The following is a 15,940-nucleotide window of genomic DNA, read 5'->3' as shown; positions in this document are numbered from 1 at the left end:
CACGCCGATGAGTGGAGGAACGAAGATGTATTCTTGGGCGACAGTCCGACTGCAAGGAAAAGGATCGAGGTTTCAATCGCGTCTTGGAGAGCATCCGACTCGACTCATAGTATTTCATGCATGTCATCATATTCGAACTGTAGACTGCACATAAAAAATTGTGAACCGGCATTAAAAAACTGCGAGCCGCGGACGAACCTACCGAGGGGAATTCTTCCCCCCTACATCCCCCTACAGCCAAGATTGCGGCAGATGCAGTGTCAGCGCACAAAAGGTGCTGCGGTCTCATTTTCAAATCAGTTTCAGCTCCCGCAAAGATTTCGAGACTTGGACTGATGGCCCGTCAGCTTTATAGTTCTCACAGAAAACAAACTGTAGACTGCACATAAAAAATTGTGAACCGGCATTAAAAAACTGCGAGCCGCGGACGAACCTACCGAGGGGAAATAGCCTCCACAGATTTCCCTCAAAGTGAACGAGGACGAAGAACGACGAGCAGAGGAAGGACAAACAGGAGGACCAGGACAATCCGGTGTGACTGTGGTGCTTTGGGTCTGCTTTGGAATGTCGACTTTTTGATCTGGCTCTCAACAGGTGCCGTGTTTTGTTGGAACGTGTTTTCGCTCCAAACCGTCTGCACATGGTGTTTGTCAGGTATCAGTCGATTGAGTGGGGAGTTGACGGGGTTACCTGAGCGGGAAGGCTCAGGAATAGCTGTTTCAGTGCGCTGCTGCTGGTGAAGCAGCTGTTTGAATGCAAAGGGGTCAGCAAGTGTAAGAGCTGCAGTGAGATTTGGTCTCCTCACTACATCAAGACACGTGGGCTGGGTTTGCTGCAGTGCAGGTCCCTGAAGGGAGGAGGCGATGGCAGTGATTTGCTTGGAAACAGTGACGCAAGATCCGAAGTCATGGGAGTAAAGAACCTGGTTCTGAGTGCTCGCAAACTTGTGAAGGATGAAAAGGATTACGTGGCTGCCTTCAAATTGCTTTCAAAAGTAGGTTAAATATATTGGCCACATTCATCACCATTGAATGTGTGATGAAGCTGGATACGAAGGGAGAAGAGGATTGTCTTGTTGATGTTGTTGTGGATGTTGTTGCTGTTGATGTTGCTTTTGCTGTTGTTGTTGTTGTGGATGTTGTTGTTGTGGTTGTGCATGTTGATGTTGCTGTTGTTGTTGTTGTGGATGTTTTTGTTGATGTTGATGATGATGATGATGACGACGACGACGTTATTGTTGTTGTTGATGTTGTTGTTGGTGATGATGACGATGATGATGATGATGACGACGATGACGATGATGACGATGATGATGATGATGATGACGACGACGACGACGACGTTGTTGTGGATGTTGATATTGATGACGATGACGATGACGACGACGACGACGACGACGACGACGACGACGTTGTTGTTGTTGTTGGAGATGACGATATTCCCGGTGTTATTACCCTGTGACTTTTGTTGCTCATCAGGCTATACAGATAAATGAGAAATCATTCCCGGCCAGATATGAGCGTCTTTCCTTGTTATGGGATCTCAACTTTGACAACGAGCAATGCCAGCAGATGATCAAGACGAGTTTCAAGATCGGAGACGAGGACTTTGAGTATCCCAGGATCCTCTCGAAGTTCTTCTCAGAGGCTGAGGAGGTGGTCTCCCTAGACACCACCTCCGCCATGGCAAAGAGTCTGCTGATCAAAATCAACTGCGAGGTACCGCGGAAGGCACCCGCTGCTCTTGAGTGTCTGCTGGCAGAGAACGGAAATCGGCGAAGTGTCATTCATGGAGTTGGAGAAGCAGATGAAAAGCATCTGCTCTTCCGATGAAGCCAAGGCTTTGCATGGAGTCGTTCTCTGCACCAGTGCGTGTCGAGACTGGGAGCTGCTAGATCCGTACCCCTCAGCGAGCATCTGTCCGTCGTTCGGCTACTTGAAAATGTGGAAACATCCCTTCATGTGGAAGGAGGGCATCGACAAGATCGAGTCTGTCGAGCCATACCTTTCAAGATCGAGTCGAGGGTGAGAGGAGACTGTGGATGATGGAGATGAAAGCATAGTTGCTGTTGATGCTGCTGCTGCTACTGTTGTTGTCACTGCTGCTGGTGGGCTGATTTTGTTGTTGTTGTCATTACTGTTTTCATTGCTGCTGCTGCTGCTGCTGCTGCTGCTGATGATGATGATGATGATGATGATGATGATGATGATGATGCGGATGCCAATGTGGAGATGGAGGAGTATATAGCTGATATTCGTTCAACAGCAAGATCCTGTTAGCATGGAAATGCTTTCATGAAGAAGATCTCCAAAGTGCACAAGCGATTCTGGACGAGGTACAAGTATTATCCGCTGCAACGCTTCTTTTATTTGCTCGTCTGTTAAACCCAGTCTCATGTCTGTACATGTAGATGTATGATGCAGCAGACTGGTCGCTGAGCGATGAAGGTAAGGACAGATCTCGGCTCATCTCCTCCTGTTTGGTTGTCGGCCTCCTCTCGCTGTGTAGCCTGTCAGCTGACTCCCTCACAGTCAGCATCGCTCGCCTCCGAGGCCAAAGTGAGATCCTCAAGGAGCAGATGCGCTATAGGGTAATAACGAGGCTAGCGACAATGCTTGAGTAGAGGCGCGTCGTGGTGGTGAGGGAGAAGGGGAAGGGAGGAGCAGAAAAGCTGCACAAAGGCAGAGGCAGCAGCGGTGTGTGACGATGGAAGAGAGTAGGAGGGTGGGAACAATAGACAAGGCCGGGCAGCGAGGTGCGAGGGGTACGACTGAGAGGAGCAGTCTGGTGGCCCTTCTCCCTCCGTCTTGATTTCTCTTCAGGAAGCAGCAAAGTGCCTCAGACCAGTTGTCCTGGCGATCAAGAAGAGCCCCAACCTAGTCAAAACCCTCATGTCAAGTGATACTCTTCTCCCCGATCAACTTGTGTTGCTCTCGCTCGCGAACCGTCTGCTGACTTGACGGCAGAGCCAGCCTTGCACGAGTTGGCCATGGCCGTCTTGGACTATAGAAGCATAGTGAGCGACACGACTTTGACCCCTGAAAAGGCGCTTGCAACGACGACAGCCTGCTTGTCGAGTCTTCCTCATAGCAGAGCGGTGAAGCACTGTTGTCCTGGGACCTCGTCTGCCTCCTTCCGCTTTGCTTCTTGACTGACCGTGATTGCAAGCTCCTGTTTCACATCGCTCAACAGCACTATTGGGACCAAGATTCATTCGGCGACTTGAACTTGTGAGTTGCAAGGCAGAACCCTTGTTTCTTCTTGTATCCTTGTGCTTGCCTCGCCTCTCCTGGCCTCCCTCAATCGTTTGCCTTGGCTGTCTCGACGGTTCTCGCTCCCTCTGTTTCTGACTCCATCTACTGGTAGGGCTCGCAGCGCGCTCGAGACCATCCTCAAAGTCCATGACGTGATCAAATTTCCTTGTGAGCTCACGCGCTGAAGCAAAGTGTCGATGCAGAAGAGGAACCTTGTCCCTGTTTGGCCGGGAGGCTGGAAAGTCTCAGATGCCAGAGCAGAAGAGTTTCTTGCATTGATCCAGGAAGGGAGTTGATGAGTCTCTTCCTTGGAGTAGCGATATGTGTGAGTGCGAGTGAGAAAGCAATTGCAACGAAGAAACACTTTTGCAAGGACACGTGCTTGTGTCTAGTTTCAGCGCATGAAACTCTGTGTGCGTATCTGCTCAGAAGAGTTAGTCTCGTCAGCATGGAAAACGTCTACACCCCGTCACACCCGCTTTCAAAGCTCCAAGAGGGGTCATGATCTGATATGACGCAGACGGGTCACAGAGAAGGGCAGTCAGGCCAGACGGTGACGCGCCGGACTCGCCCCGGGCGGGCCCCGCGCCGCCGTACTAAACTACTAAACTCTGGCCGACTCGAAAGCACGGCCGCGCGGCACAGCCCGGGTTCCCCGGCCCGGCTCAGTGAACTGTGCCGGTGCAACAAAGACGGACTTAAACCACAGTAACTTGAGCGGAAATGCGCAAGGCGGGAGGGAGGGAGGGAGGGAGGGAGGGAGGGAGGGAGGGAGGGAGGGAGGGAGGGAGGGAGGGAGGGAGGGAGAGCGAGTGAGGGAGGCATAACCTTGAGATTATGTGAAGGAGGAGGTCTGTTTTCGTCTCTCACAAGTAGAACAGGTTGTCTTACAAAAACTCAGCTGCAGTTGAGCAACTGAATTGCTTTGCCTCAACTGCAGCAGCCGAGCCAGAGAGCGAAAAGAGGTAAGAGAGGAGGAGTAGACTGACAACAAAAGAGAAGGAGACGATGTGGGGTTGGTGATGCAGCTATGAGCATAGGAGGGGAAGACACGGGTAGAGGAGGGATATGAACTTGTCGAGCTGATTGAGAGCAGGAGCTGCGTAGTAGCGATGGCTCGTCCAATCAAGACCCGCAGGCTGCAGGATGAGTTCGACGGGGGCGCATGGCTCCCTACCTCAGTCGTGACCAAACTGGACTCGGAGGCTTCGTTGGGAGATGACTTTGCATCGAAGAAGAACCAGGGAAAGTTCGTGAATCCTTGGATGGATCACGAGATGTTCAAAGGGAAAGCCTTCAAGGTCACCATCGCCCCTCTCTCCTCCTCTCACCTAATCTTGCATGAAGGTGCTCAAGTTCATGTACGAGTCGAAGACCAAGAGAGCGTCTCTCCCGTCGCAGGAGGAGCTCGACAAGTACCTCCCGCTCAGTCAGACCAACTGGAACTTGATCAGCGCTCCACCGCCAAGCTCCATCACGCTCACTTGGATCGGTCACCTTGCTCTTGATCCGGTTCCTCCTCCTCAATCCTTCTTCTCCTGCAGGTCATTCCTCCTTCCTCGTCCAAATAGGCGGCTTGAACTTTCTCACGGATCCTGGTAGCTCCCCCCTGCTCCTTGCTACCCCCTGCCCCCTGCTCCTTGCTACCCCCCCGCCTTCCACCTTCCGTCTCCCCCCTTCCCCCTGCACCCTCCTTTCTTCTCGTTTGATGTCCAGCCAACCTCCTTTCGCAGTCTTCTCCAACCGCGCGTCTCCCGTGCCTTTCATGGGACCCTGGCGGTATGCGAAGCTTCCTTTCGGAGTTGAAAAACTCCCCAAGATCGACTTCGTCGTGATCTCACACAGCCACTACGACCACCTTGACCTTGACACGGTCTGTGACCTCTGCCCATCCTCTTCGCTCACCCGGATCTCCTCCAGGTCAGGAAGCTCGGCAACGGCCCCGTGTGGTACGTCGGGCTAGGGCTGAAGGAGTGGTTCTTGGGGGAAGGGATCACAAACGTTGTGGAGATGGACTGGTGGCAGTCTGTCAAGTTCGGCAAGAGCAACGTAGAGGTAGAGGATTCCGAGCCTTGGCTGCTCGCCCTCTCAAGCTCGTTGCTGCAGATCACGTGCACGCCTTGTCAGCACTGGTCCGCCCGCACTCCCTTCGATGCTTGCAAGACCTTATGGTGCAGCTGGGTCGTCAGGTGGGTGCCCACGGGCGGGCCGGGACCCCTTTGACGTTGCTTATAGGGATGCCGGGGGCCCGACTTTCTTCTTCGCCGGAGACACTGCGCACTGCCCTGTATGATCGTGTGCCGGGCGCTGTTAAGGCTGAGACTTGCCGGCAGGTGTTTGAAGAGATCAGGAGGAGGGTGGGAAAGATCCACTGCTCGCTGATCCCCATAGGCGCGTACCTGCCCCGCAAGTTCATGAAGGACCATCATGCCTCTCCTGAGGACGCGGTGCAGATCCACCTGGCCCTCGGATCGAGCTGGAGCGTTGGCTGCCACTGGGGTACGCTACGGCAGAAGGCGCTGGAGCACGTGTTGGATCCTCCCAAGGTGGTGCAGGCGGAGCTTGAGAGGAGGAAGATGAAGCCTACGGATTTTGAGGTGATGAAGCATGGCGAGACTCGGGGGATTGTAGTGCAGGGAGGCATGGTCTCGAAGATTTGACAGATCCCGCAAACAATTTTTATGACATGTCATTACATTAAGTGCGATGAACATATATAAACAAAGGCGCGCAAGCTACTTTGAACCAGCAGATGCTCTTTCCTATGAGCTCTTTTGTACAATGTAGCTCGTTGTCACCACGCGCGAGTCCGTGTAGCCATTCTTGCTCAACGCAGACTCGTCAGTTCCCATGTCCACCGGGGGCGCACATCCGATGGCTCTTAACGTTGTTTCCCCGATCTTGCTGATGAAAATCGGCTTCGTGTAGACGATTCCCGACGAGCACGATGGCTCTGACCCATCCAGCGTGTATCGTACCACGACCGGGACGCTTCCTGCTTTGATTCTTCCGATTGAGACCTGCGGGGGCAGCGTGAGTATGACGACGACGATGATGATGATGATGATGATGATGGGGAGGAGGAGGTCTACCTCGACGAGGTCCTTGAAGGGCCCAGGCCCAGCAGGCTCAATCACAGGGTCTCTCAGCTGCTCAAAGAGCTTGTACAAGGGCGACAAGAATGTTCTTGACCTCGTCTTGCCCGGAGCCGAGGCCACCGCCGTGATGACCGTCGGGTATCCCTTGGCCCAGATTTGTATGGGCTTGTAGAAGTTGTGGTAGCCGTAGCAGCAGTCCTGCTTCTCCTCCGGGTCGTACGAGTACCAAGCTGGGAAGAGGCGTTAGGCAAAATGAATTTATGGGAGGGTGTTTGGAACGGGGTTGACTTAGGGAACGGGTTTGACTTTTGACTTAAGGAGCGGTGTAACTTAGGGAGCAGAGTTGACTTACACATCTTGTTCGTGATGTACATGATCTTCGCTCCCGGAGTGCGCGAGCCGATGATCACCCAGGCCTGCAGTCGCGTCAGGCAAGAGGCCCGCCTCAGCTCCTCCCTCACCTCGTCCACGAAGTACTCGATCCGATACGTCTGATTCGCTCCCGGCATGAACTTGCCGATGGCGAAGAAAGTGCACTTGCCAGCCATGACGATGAACTTGAGCGAGTGACTGATGGCGCTGGCTATCTGCCCGTCGACTGCTGCATAGAACGACAAGACAGTCCCTGTCTCATTCACGTAGACTGAGCTTCCACACGGAGCATACTGCTCTTTGGGCAGAAGCTGATTGAAAGTACAAAAGAACTTGGCGTCCTTGGAGGGATGGATGAAATTGATGAAGGCCGAATCATCGATCTCCCCGCCGTTCTGGGACAACATGGGGGTACTTGTCTTGATGTAAAAGATCGATGTTGAATTGACCAAGCTGTCCTCCCCTCCATCAAGAGTTGCGATGGCCTTGACGATCGTACCAGATCGACGGATCGTCAGAGACGAAGGGCAAACGGCAGTGTCTAGAGTAGGAATCGAACCGTCGGTGGTACAGCGAATTTCGTCCTTTGGTTGGGCTCCACATATAAACCTTGGCCTCGTCTAGGAAGAAACCGCCGGACGAGGAGAACAAGGGAGGGTGCGGTAGGATCCTGAAAGCCTCGGACAACACGACAGGACTCGCCAACACTCCAGGGCTGAACGCGATGGCACTGACACGAGCAGACGAGAACAAGGAGATCGGAACTGTGTACCTCGACGATTGCTCAGTTGGAACTGACCCGTCAAGGGTGTAGTAGATCTCTGCCCCTGGCGTTGCGCTGGATATGCTGACAGTCGCGACGTCTACAAAATCTCCTCCGTCCGGCTTGATGCTTGGCTTCGCCGCTGTGACGTCGTACACGCCTGAGCTTGCGACCTCGCTGCCGGCCATCTTGTCTGCGACGGCGACTGCCCGTATCTCGACCCCCGTCTGCTTGACGGCGATGCTGCCGCCTGTGTAGACGTTGGACTCTTTCGTAGGCGTGGACCCGTCGTCTGTCCAGTAGATGGTTGACCCGGGGGTGTTGCAGTAGATAGTCACGTTCACCCCGTCCTCGTACGGTCCTGGAGCTGCCGGCTCTATCATCGGCGTCCTGACCTGCGGCTGTACCGTGATGGCGCCCGACTGAGCCACCTCGCTGTCTCCCATGCTCGGAGCCTTGATCGCTATCGCCTTCACCTCGAAAGACTGTTGTCTTGTCCCGTCGTCTGTCAGGGTGATCGGCTGGCCCGTGTAGACCGGGGACGCAGCGTTGGGCTCGCTCCCGTCAGTGGTGTAGTGGATGGAGGCCCCCTGCGTCGCGCAGGCGAGGGTGATGTCGACCTCGTGAGTGAAGAGCCCCGACGATGGGCTGATGGTGGGCGTCTTGACCTGCTCGAGGACTGTGTAGCTCTGCACCATCGGCAGAGAGTCCGCCATCCCTGCCTTGGATGCCACCGCCCGCACCTCCGTGACCCCGATGGCGTCAATGTCGAAGCCTTCCTTGTACTCCTCTGCCGTGCTCGAGCTCGACGGGTCTGACCCGTCGGTGGTGTAGCGTACCGAGTCGCCTGGCTGGGCCTCTATGCTGACCTTGACCCTCGTGACGTAGGGCCCGGGGCCGTCCGGCAGCAGCCGCGGCTTCTTCTCCCGCTGGAACACGTCGAAGATCACCGACGTGGTCACCGAGCTGGGGGCCTTCCCTGGCGCTTCGGCGATGGCCTTGACGACGCGCTCTCCGTAGACCTTGTCAACCACGGCCACCCCGTCGTATCGTGTCGACGACACGGTCGGGTTGCTGTCGTCCATGGTGTAGTAGATCTGAGCTCCTGGAGTCTTGCTCGTCATCGTGATCTTGGCCTGCACGGACGTCGCGTCAGGGCCTCGTACCCGCCTTCCCCTCCCAAGCCTCTCTCCTCTCCCTGCCCTCTCGATCCTCTCTACCCTTCATCGTGGCCCCTCGCCCCCTCCTCGTCGCCTCGCTTGCCTTGGTCTACCACCGCGCCCTCCCTGCTGCCTCGCTACACGCCTACGCCTCTCTGAGACCTCCTCTTCGCGCGGGCCTGCATACCTCCTCGATGAAGCCTTTCTCCGACGCCGTCGCCGTTCCCCACGCGTCTCCCGACGCTTCGTACTCTACCGGCGACGTCTCGATCACGTACTCCCGCGACTCTGCTACCTCGCTCGGGGCCTTCCCTTCTGCAACTGCCACCGCCCGCACGACGGTGCCGGTCCCCTCCAGCTCGATCGGCTCGCCGTACAGATTGGACTCTGCCGTCGGCGTCGAGCCGTCCAGGGTGTAGTAGATGCGAGACCCCGCGGTCTGCGACGACAGCGTCACCTTCACCGACTCCACGTACGTCCCCCCGTCCGGCGAGAACGATGGCGCCATCGCCTTGATCACAAACGGCGCCTGCAGCACCGCGACCTCGCTCGGCGAGAGCTCGTGCTTGGTCGCGATCGCCTTGATGACCGCTCCTGTCGCCGAGATGGTGACGGGGTTCTGACACACGCTGGTGGTCTCAGACGGCTCGGACCCGTCGGTCGTGCATCGGATCTCAGCGCCCGGAGTGGCGGACGAGATGGTCACCTCGACGCTTTCTACGAACGAGCCTCCGTCAGGCTCGAACGTCGGCACCGAGGCATGAACGTGGAAGACATCCGAGCTGATGACCTCGCTGTCCTCCAGCAGGTGATGCCTCGCCATGGCCTTGACAACCACGTCCGTCGACTCCACGAGAACAGGCGCGACGTACATTCTTGATTGGGCGGTGGGGGTCGAGCCGTCGAGGGTGTAATAGATCTCTGCCCCTGGCCTGGAAACTTACACGAAAGATGAACATCAACAGTCTCAATGAAGGTTCCTCCATCGGGATAGATGACAGGAGGCGAAAGGGTAAGGTGATACGATGGAGAAGAAACTACTTCCGAGTCCCCCATATTCGGGACTGCCCGTATCTCGACCCCCGTCTGCTTGACGGCGATGCTGCCGCCTGTGTAGACGTTGGACTCTTTCGTAGGCGTGGACCCGTCGTCTGTCCAGTAGATGGTTGACCCGGGGGTGTTGCAGTAGATAGTCACGTTCACCCCGTCCTCGTACGGTCCTGGAGCTGCCGGCTCTATCACCGGCGTCATGACCTGCGGCTGTACCGTGATGGCGCCCGACTGAGCCACCTCGCTGTCTCCCATGCTCGGAGCCTTGATCGCTATCGCCTTCACCTCGAAAGACTGTTGTCTTGTCCCGTCGTCTGTCAGGGTGATCGGCTGGCCCGTGTAGACCGGGGACGCAGCGTTGGGCTCGCTCCCGTCAGTGGTGTAGTGGATGGAGGCCCCCTGCGTCGCGCAGGCGAGGGTGATGTCGACCTCGTGAGTGAAGAGCCCCGACGATGGGCTGATGGTGGGCGTCTTGACCTGCTCGAGGACTGTGTAGCTCTGCACCATCGGCAGAGAGTCCGCCATCCCTGCCTTGGATGCCACCGCCCGCACCTCCGTGACCCCGATGGCGTCAATGTCGAAGCCTTCCTTGTACTCCTCTGCCGTGCTCGAGCTCGACGGGTCTGACCCGTCGGTGGTGTAGCGTACCGAGTCGCCTGGCTGGGCCTCTATGCTGACCTTGACCCTCGTGACGTAGGGCCCGGGGCCGTCCGGCAGCAGCCGCGGCTTCTTCTCCCGCTGGAACACGTCGAAGATCACCGACGTGGTCACCGAGCTGGGGGCCTTCCCTGGCGCTTCGGCGATGGCCTTGACGACGCGCTCTCCGTAGACCTTGTCAACCACGGCCACCCCGTCGTATCGTGTCGACGACACGGTCGGGTTGCTGTCGTCCATGGTGTAGTAGATCTGAGCTCCTGGAGTCTTGCTCGTCATCGTGATCTTGGCCTGCACGGACGTCGCGTCAGGGCCTCGTACCCGCCTTCCCCTCCCAAGCCTCTCTCCTCTCCCTGCCCTCTCGATCCTCTCTACCCTTCATCGTGGCCCCTCGCCCCCTCCTCGTCGCCTCGCTTGCCTTGGTCTACCACCGCGCCCTCCCTGCTGCCTCGCTACACGCCTACGCCTCTCTGAGACCTCCTCTTCGCGCGGGCCTGCATACCTCCTCGATGAAGCCTTTCTCCGACGCCGTCGCCGTTCCCCACGCGTCTCCCGACGCTTCGTACTCTACCGGCGACGTCTCGATCACGTACTCCCGCGACTCTGCTACCTCGCTCGGGGCCTTCCCTTCTGCAACTGCCACCGCCCGCACGACGGTGCCGGTCCCCTCCAGCTCGATCGGCTCGCCGTACAGATTGGACTCTGCCGTCGGCGTCGAGCCGTCCAGGGTGTAGTAGATGCGAGACCCCGCGGTCTGCGACGACAGCGTCACCTTCACCGACTCCACGTACGTCCCCCCGTCCGGCGAGAACGATGGCGCCATCGCCTTGATCACAAACGGCGCCTGCAGCACCGCGACCTCGCTCGGCGAGAGCTCGTGCTTGGTCGCGATCGCCTTGATGACCGCTCCTGTCGTCGAGATGGTGACGGGGTTCTGACACACGCTGGTGGTCTCAGACGGCTCGGACCCGTCGGTCGTGCATCGGATCTCAGCGCCCGGAGTGGCGGACGAGATGGTCACCTCGACGCTTTCTACGAACGAGCCTCCGTCAGGCTCGAACGTCGGCACCGAGGCATGAACGTGGAAGACATCCGAGCTGATGACCTCGCTGTCCTCCAGCAGGTGATGCCTCGCCATGGCCTTGACGACCACGTCCGTCGACTCCACGAGAACAGGCGCGACGTACATTCTTGATTGGGCGGTGGGGGTCGAGCCGTCGAGGGTGTAGTAGATCTCTGCCCCTGGCGTTGCGCTGGATATGCTGACAGTCGCGACGTCAACAAAATCTCCTCCATTTGGTATTATCGTTGGTATAGCCGTAGATACAACGATGGTGTCTGTGGTGACTACATCGCTTGCTTCTTTCCTGTCGCTGATGGCTATTACTTTGACTTGAGATCCAGTTGCTTTTACTTGAATTTTGTTGTTTTGTGCTCGCTGCGAAAATTGATTTGGTATACTTCCATCCAAGGTATAATACAGTTTTGCATTCTGACTTGTGCACGTAGCATGGATTTCAGCTACTGTCTCGTGAGCTCCCTCAGCTCCTGTCAATTGAGGTGTCGCTGTTTTGATTGAGTATTCAGCTTGTACTATCTCGCTGGGATCTTTTTTAGGGCTTTTTGAGATTGCCCGCAAGTACGTTCCATTATTTTTTACCACAATGGGAGATTTGTACTGATCTGAATTTGTGTTTGGATCCCTCCCGTCCAGCGTATAGAAAATTTTTGCTGTTGGATCAGTGCATATCAAGGTCACTGTTACTTGGTCAACGTATTGCCCTGCTGGGGGCTGCAAGGCTGGGCTTAGTGAAAGAATGATGTATGGGTCTGACACAGAAATTAAGCTAGGCTCCAAGTCTCCTGAGATAGCAAATGCTTTGACAATTGTCCGCGTTTCGACGATTGAAATCGCTGTGGTATATTCTGATGATTTTGCGTCAGGATCCCTTCCGTTCAGAGTGAAATATATCTTATACAATCCAGGGGCTGGATAGTCCAATGAAACCTCGGCCATATCCTGAAATCTACCTCCGTCTGGTTCAATCACAGGAGCGTAGGATCGGATCGTTATCAAGTCTGAAGTAGTAATATTCGATGGCATAACATCGTTGCCAACAACCAAAGCTTTGACTCGAGCATGGTTATTCATCACCATGATTCCATGTTGATCACATCTATTCGATAATCGGGTCGGTGTACTTCCATCAGACGTGCAGAAAGCTTGCTCATCAGGACGCTGAACCGTGACGTTTACAATAGCAAATCCAACTGAAATAGCGCCCGGCAAAGCTATACCTGGCGATTTGGCTTGGATGAAGAAACTATTGGAAGCTGAAATGTCACTATCTTTCAAAATTGGATGACCAGTTGCATACGCAAATATTTTGCTACCAGTCGTTTGGATTCGAACGGGGCCATTATACACTTTTGCCATGGATGGTTGGTTCTCGTCCAAGTAGTACTTCAGCACAACATTTGCAACACTGCAAGAGATCACGACAAGAGCCTCTTCCACAAAAGACCCTCCATTTGGATCGAACGAGGGTGCAGGGAGCTTTGTGAGGACCTCATACTCTCGAACGATGATGATGCTTGCCGCAGATCCGCTGGCGATGGCTTGACACTTGAGAGTGTTCTTTCCCTCTGATTTCAGCTCAAATGTTTGTTGTCCCGAAACAAGGTTGTCAAACAATGCATCCGAGATTCTGGGATCGCTTCCATCGGTGGTGCAAAGAATTCTTTCTCCAGCAGGAGCTGTTACAGTTACTTTCACTGTTCCGATGAATTGTCCCGAAGGCGGATTTACGGAGGGAGGAGTCGATGCCTGGACGAATTGAAATGCTCTCACCCCAAAGCAATGTTCAATGTCATGGCTGATCTTACAGTCCCATCGATACTTTCTTAGGAGAGCCTCGCATGGTTGGTCTATGGTGTGCGTATTGAGCCATCCCGCAGGGCAGTAGCTCTGGACTTTATCAACTTTGCTCGCTTTCTTCCACTCATACCACATCCAACTGTCTGTTGATATGCCATTCTTCTTGCAATCAGGATATTGCATCAGAGGCTCAACTAACTGAAAGGATACCACTGAGCTCTTGTCTTTCGAAGCCATTCCCATTAGAATCGCTGCCTTGCAGATTGAGCTGTCGTCAAGGAACGTGCCGCAGCCCCAGACCGGGCCGGCATTGTCGCAGCCATCTGGACATTCCACGGTATAAGTTTGACCGACTTGCCCATGGAACCTGTTGACAGCTTCCTTGTCCGTGCTCCCCCAACTTCAAACCTAGTCAGCATACTTCGACGAACGGCAAACGCTCACCTTCCCCACCCCACAGAGTCGCCGCATTGCGCTCGATCGACTCCTGTGACTGGATTTTTCAGGCCCCAATTGACATCCCAACTGCTGTCCCTAAAAGCAGAGAGTTACGAGAAGCTTGCACAGACAATCTTCGATGAGTTACTTGAGCGCAGACTTGTTTTGCAGGGACGTGACGTTGATCAATCTGCGGGTGCTGAGGTTTTGATTGAGCGAAATGTTTGGCAGGTTGCTGACAGACTCTTGTGATTGAGATCGATAGACATAAGGGTCTCGATTCGTTTGTGTCAGCAAAGACACCAAGACTGTGAGCGCTACGACGATGGATAAACCCGCGCCATATCTCCGTGATGGGAAGGATTTTCTTCTCGTGACCAAGAGCTCATACGTATGATGATGTCTTTGGAGTCTTGTGTCAAACAAAGAACCATAACCCCCTGAGTTTCCTTCCTCAACGTCTTCCTCCATCATCAACGTGCCCACTAGGCCTTGAGTTGTCACCTGCCTGCCATCTTCTATTTGCGGCGCGGGTCAAACCGCGAGGTGCGGCAGACCGGAGGGTACTGAAAGCGACTCACTAAAACGGGCTAACAGCTCACTGAAACATCTGAATAGGGCCAGTGTCATCCGCGGCGGTTTCAAAATCATTCCAAATGTAACGGACTCGGTTCGATACTCCCGGAGTCCTCGACGGTGGGGCCGCCCGGTCGCACGGCGCGGAGACGGTCACGGGTCTTGGACCACCGGGCCCTGAGTCAGCAGTGTACCGTACTGCTTTGGAAAAGCAAGTCAATGAATCGCCGGGTAACTTACGGTGTCACAGTGGCTTCGGAACGGTCGGCCGGGCCGGCCCGTCACTGTCACTGAAGTGACACTGAGCGGCGCTCAGGCTACAAACATCTACTTCAGTAGCCTCTCTCTGAAAGCAAGTTAGTTGCCACCCCGGACTCTCAGTTTACAAACTCAGTCGATGATCATCAGCCTGCCAGCGCGTACGCCACTGCCGCAGTGGCGAGCCGCTGAGACTGAGAACCCGGGTGAACTTTTACCGTGCCCGGCACCGGGCCGCTACGGCAGTAGCCCGAGCACTGCGGCATACCCTGGCATTGAAGAGTAACTTAGTAAAGTCACTACTTCTTTCGGCCCATGTCCTCTGTCCTTCACCATCACCATCACTGTCAGCTTCTCCTTCTAAAAGGCTTGACGGAGAGGCGTGATGAGAGGCGATGACCCGATCACGGTACCTCCATCGCGAATCGACGCAAGGGTCATGTTACCTCCCTCCCGGTCACGTTACCTCGCGGCTTTTTCCTTCCTCAGCCCTCTATCCCTCCAACCGAACCAGCCTTGACACACGTCCTTCTCCTCTACTGCCATGTCCGCCTCCTCCTCCTTCACCATCACCATCACCAGCTTCTCCTTCTCTTATCCCCCAGCACATCGCCCCGCCTTCACTCTCAGCCCGCAGCAGCGCGCGTACCTCGACAGGATGGAGGAGCGACCGCGACGTCAATCATCATCATCAGCAGCAGAGGACTGCTGCTCACTGCTCCGCAACGTGATGACATTGCAAGGGAGGGTACGGACGTCAAGCAGCAGGACAGAGCGGGCACATCAGAAGCGCAGGCCGGAGGAGGGGGAGGCGTCAGGAGCAGAGGAGGGACAAGGGAAGCAGCAGGCGGAAAGAGAGGGCAGTGAGGTGAAGAGGAGACGCATGTAGAGAGAGAGAGAGAAGGGAGAATAACGGAGAGGGCATTTGGGTATGTAATGAATGGGCTCTTGTGTAAGGCTGCCTGTATGGCTTTCTGCATGCATAACCAGGGAAAGGACTGCGCTGCCTTGAAGCGATGGCCTCCATGGAGCCTGATGGGATTTGAGAGGGATGGTAGAAAGCTTCTGTGATTGATAGTTGCTGTTCAGATGTTCATATGGCCCAAGCAAAGAACTGACCGTGTGTTCCTTGTCGATACGAGGTAAGCAGAAGTCGAGCAACCGTTTCTCAAGCCTCTCAAGTACCCTGAGGGGATGCACAAGGGTCTTCTTCGTTGTCTAGTCGTAGGGACGATCGGGGTTGATCTTCACTACGGTCTCGTGTCTAGGCGCACAGAGGCTTGATGGAGCTGTCAATGCGTTGCAGTCAAGTCTGATTCTGAATAATCCTTTGCACCAGATCTGCAGTTACATCCTGGGGCTCTCAATGCTGCCTGAGCGACTCCTTCACCTCCGTAATTCTTTTTTTAGCATGATGAGAGTCAAAAGTCAGCGATGAC

The 15,940-nt window shown here is 55.2% G+C and overlaps 2 protein-coding genes across 2 annotated transcripts; one reads left to right on the top strand and one right to left on the bottom strand.

Moving 5' to 3' along the window:
* Positions 1-4,377: 4,377 nt before the first annotated feature.
* Positions 4,378-5,963, top strand: GUITHDRAFT_93321 (hypothetical protein). The gene is made up of 7 exons (XM_005836169.1): positions 4,378-4,555; positions 4,602-4,746; positions 4,799-4,852; positions 4,988-5,127; positions 5,175-5,443; positions 5,490-5,541; positions 5,588-5,963. Exons 1-7 carry the CDS (start codon positions 4,520-4,522, stop codon positions 5,912-5,914), a joined length of 1,023 nt encoding a protein of 340 aa, XP_005836226.1. The 5' UTR covers positions 4,378-4,519; the 3' UTR covers positions 5,915-5,963.
* A 53-nt stretch (positions 5,964-6,016) lies between these two features.
* Positions 6,017-13,936, bottom strand: GUITHDRAFT_104774 (hypothetical protein; the record flags this gene model as incomplete). Its single annotated transcript, XM_005836168.1, has 10 exons — positions 6,017-6,582; positions 6,705-6,768; positions 6,814-7,177; positions 7,224-8,623; positions 8,835-9,579; positions 9,672-10,642; positions 10,854-13,629; positions 13,674-13,763; positions 13,816-13,866; positions 13,908-13,936. 10 exons carry the CDS (start codon positions 13,934-13,936, stop codon positions 6,017-6,019), a joined length of 7,056 nt encoding a protein of 2,351 aa, XP_005836225.1.
* Positions 13,937-15,940: the final 2,004 nt, after the last annotated feature.

This window comes from Guillardia theta (genome assembly GCF_000315625.1).
Source record: "Guillardia theta CCMP2712 unplaced genomic scaffold GUITHscaffold_18, whole genome shotgun sequence".
In the NCBI taxonomy this organism is placed as follows: domain Eukaryota; class Cryptophyceae; order Pyrenomonadales; family Geminigeraceae; genus Guillardia; species Guillardia theta.
Note: the sequence above shows the minus strand (reverse complement) of the source record. Positions and strands in the feature narration are given on the sequence as shown.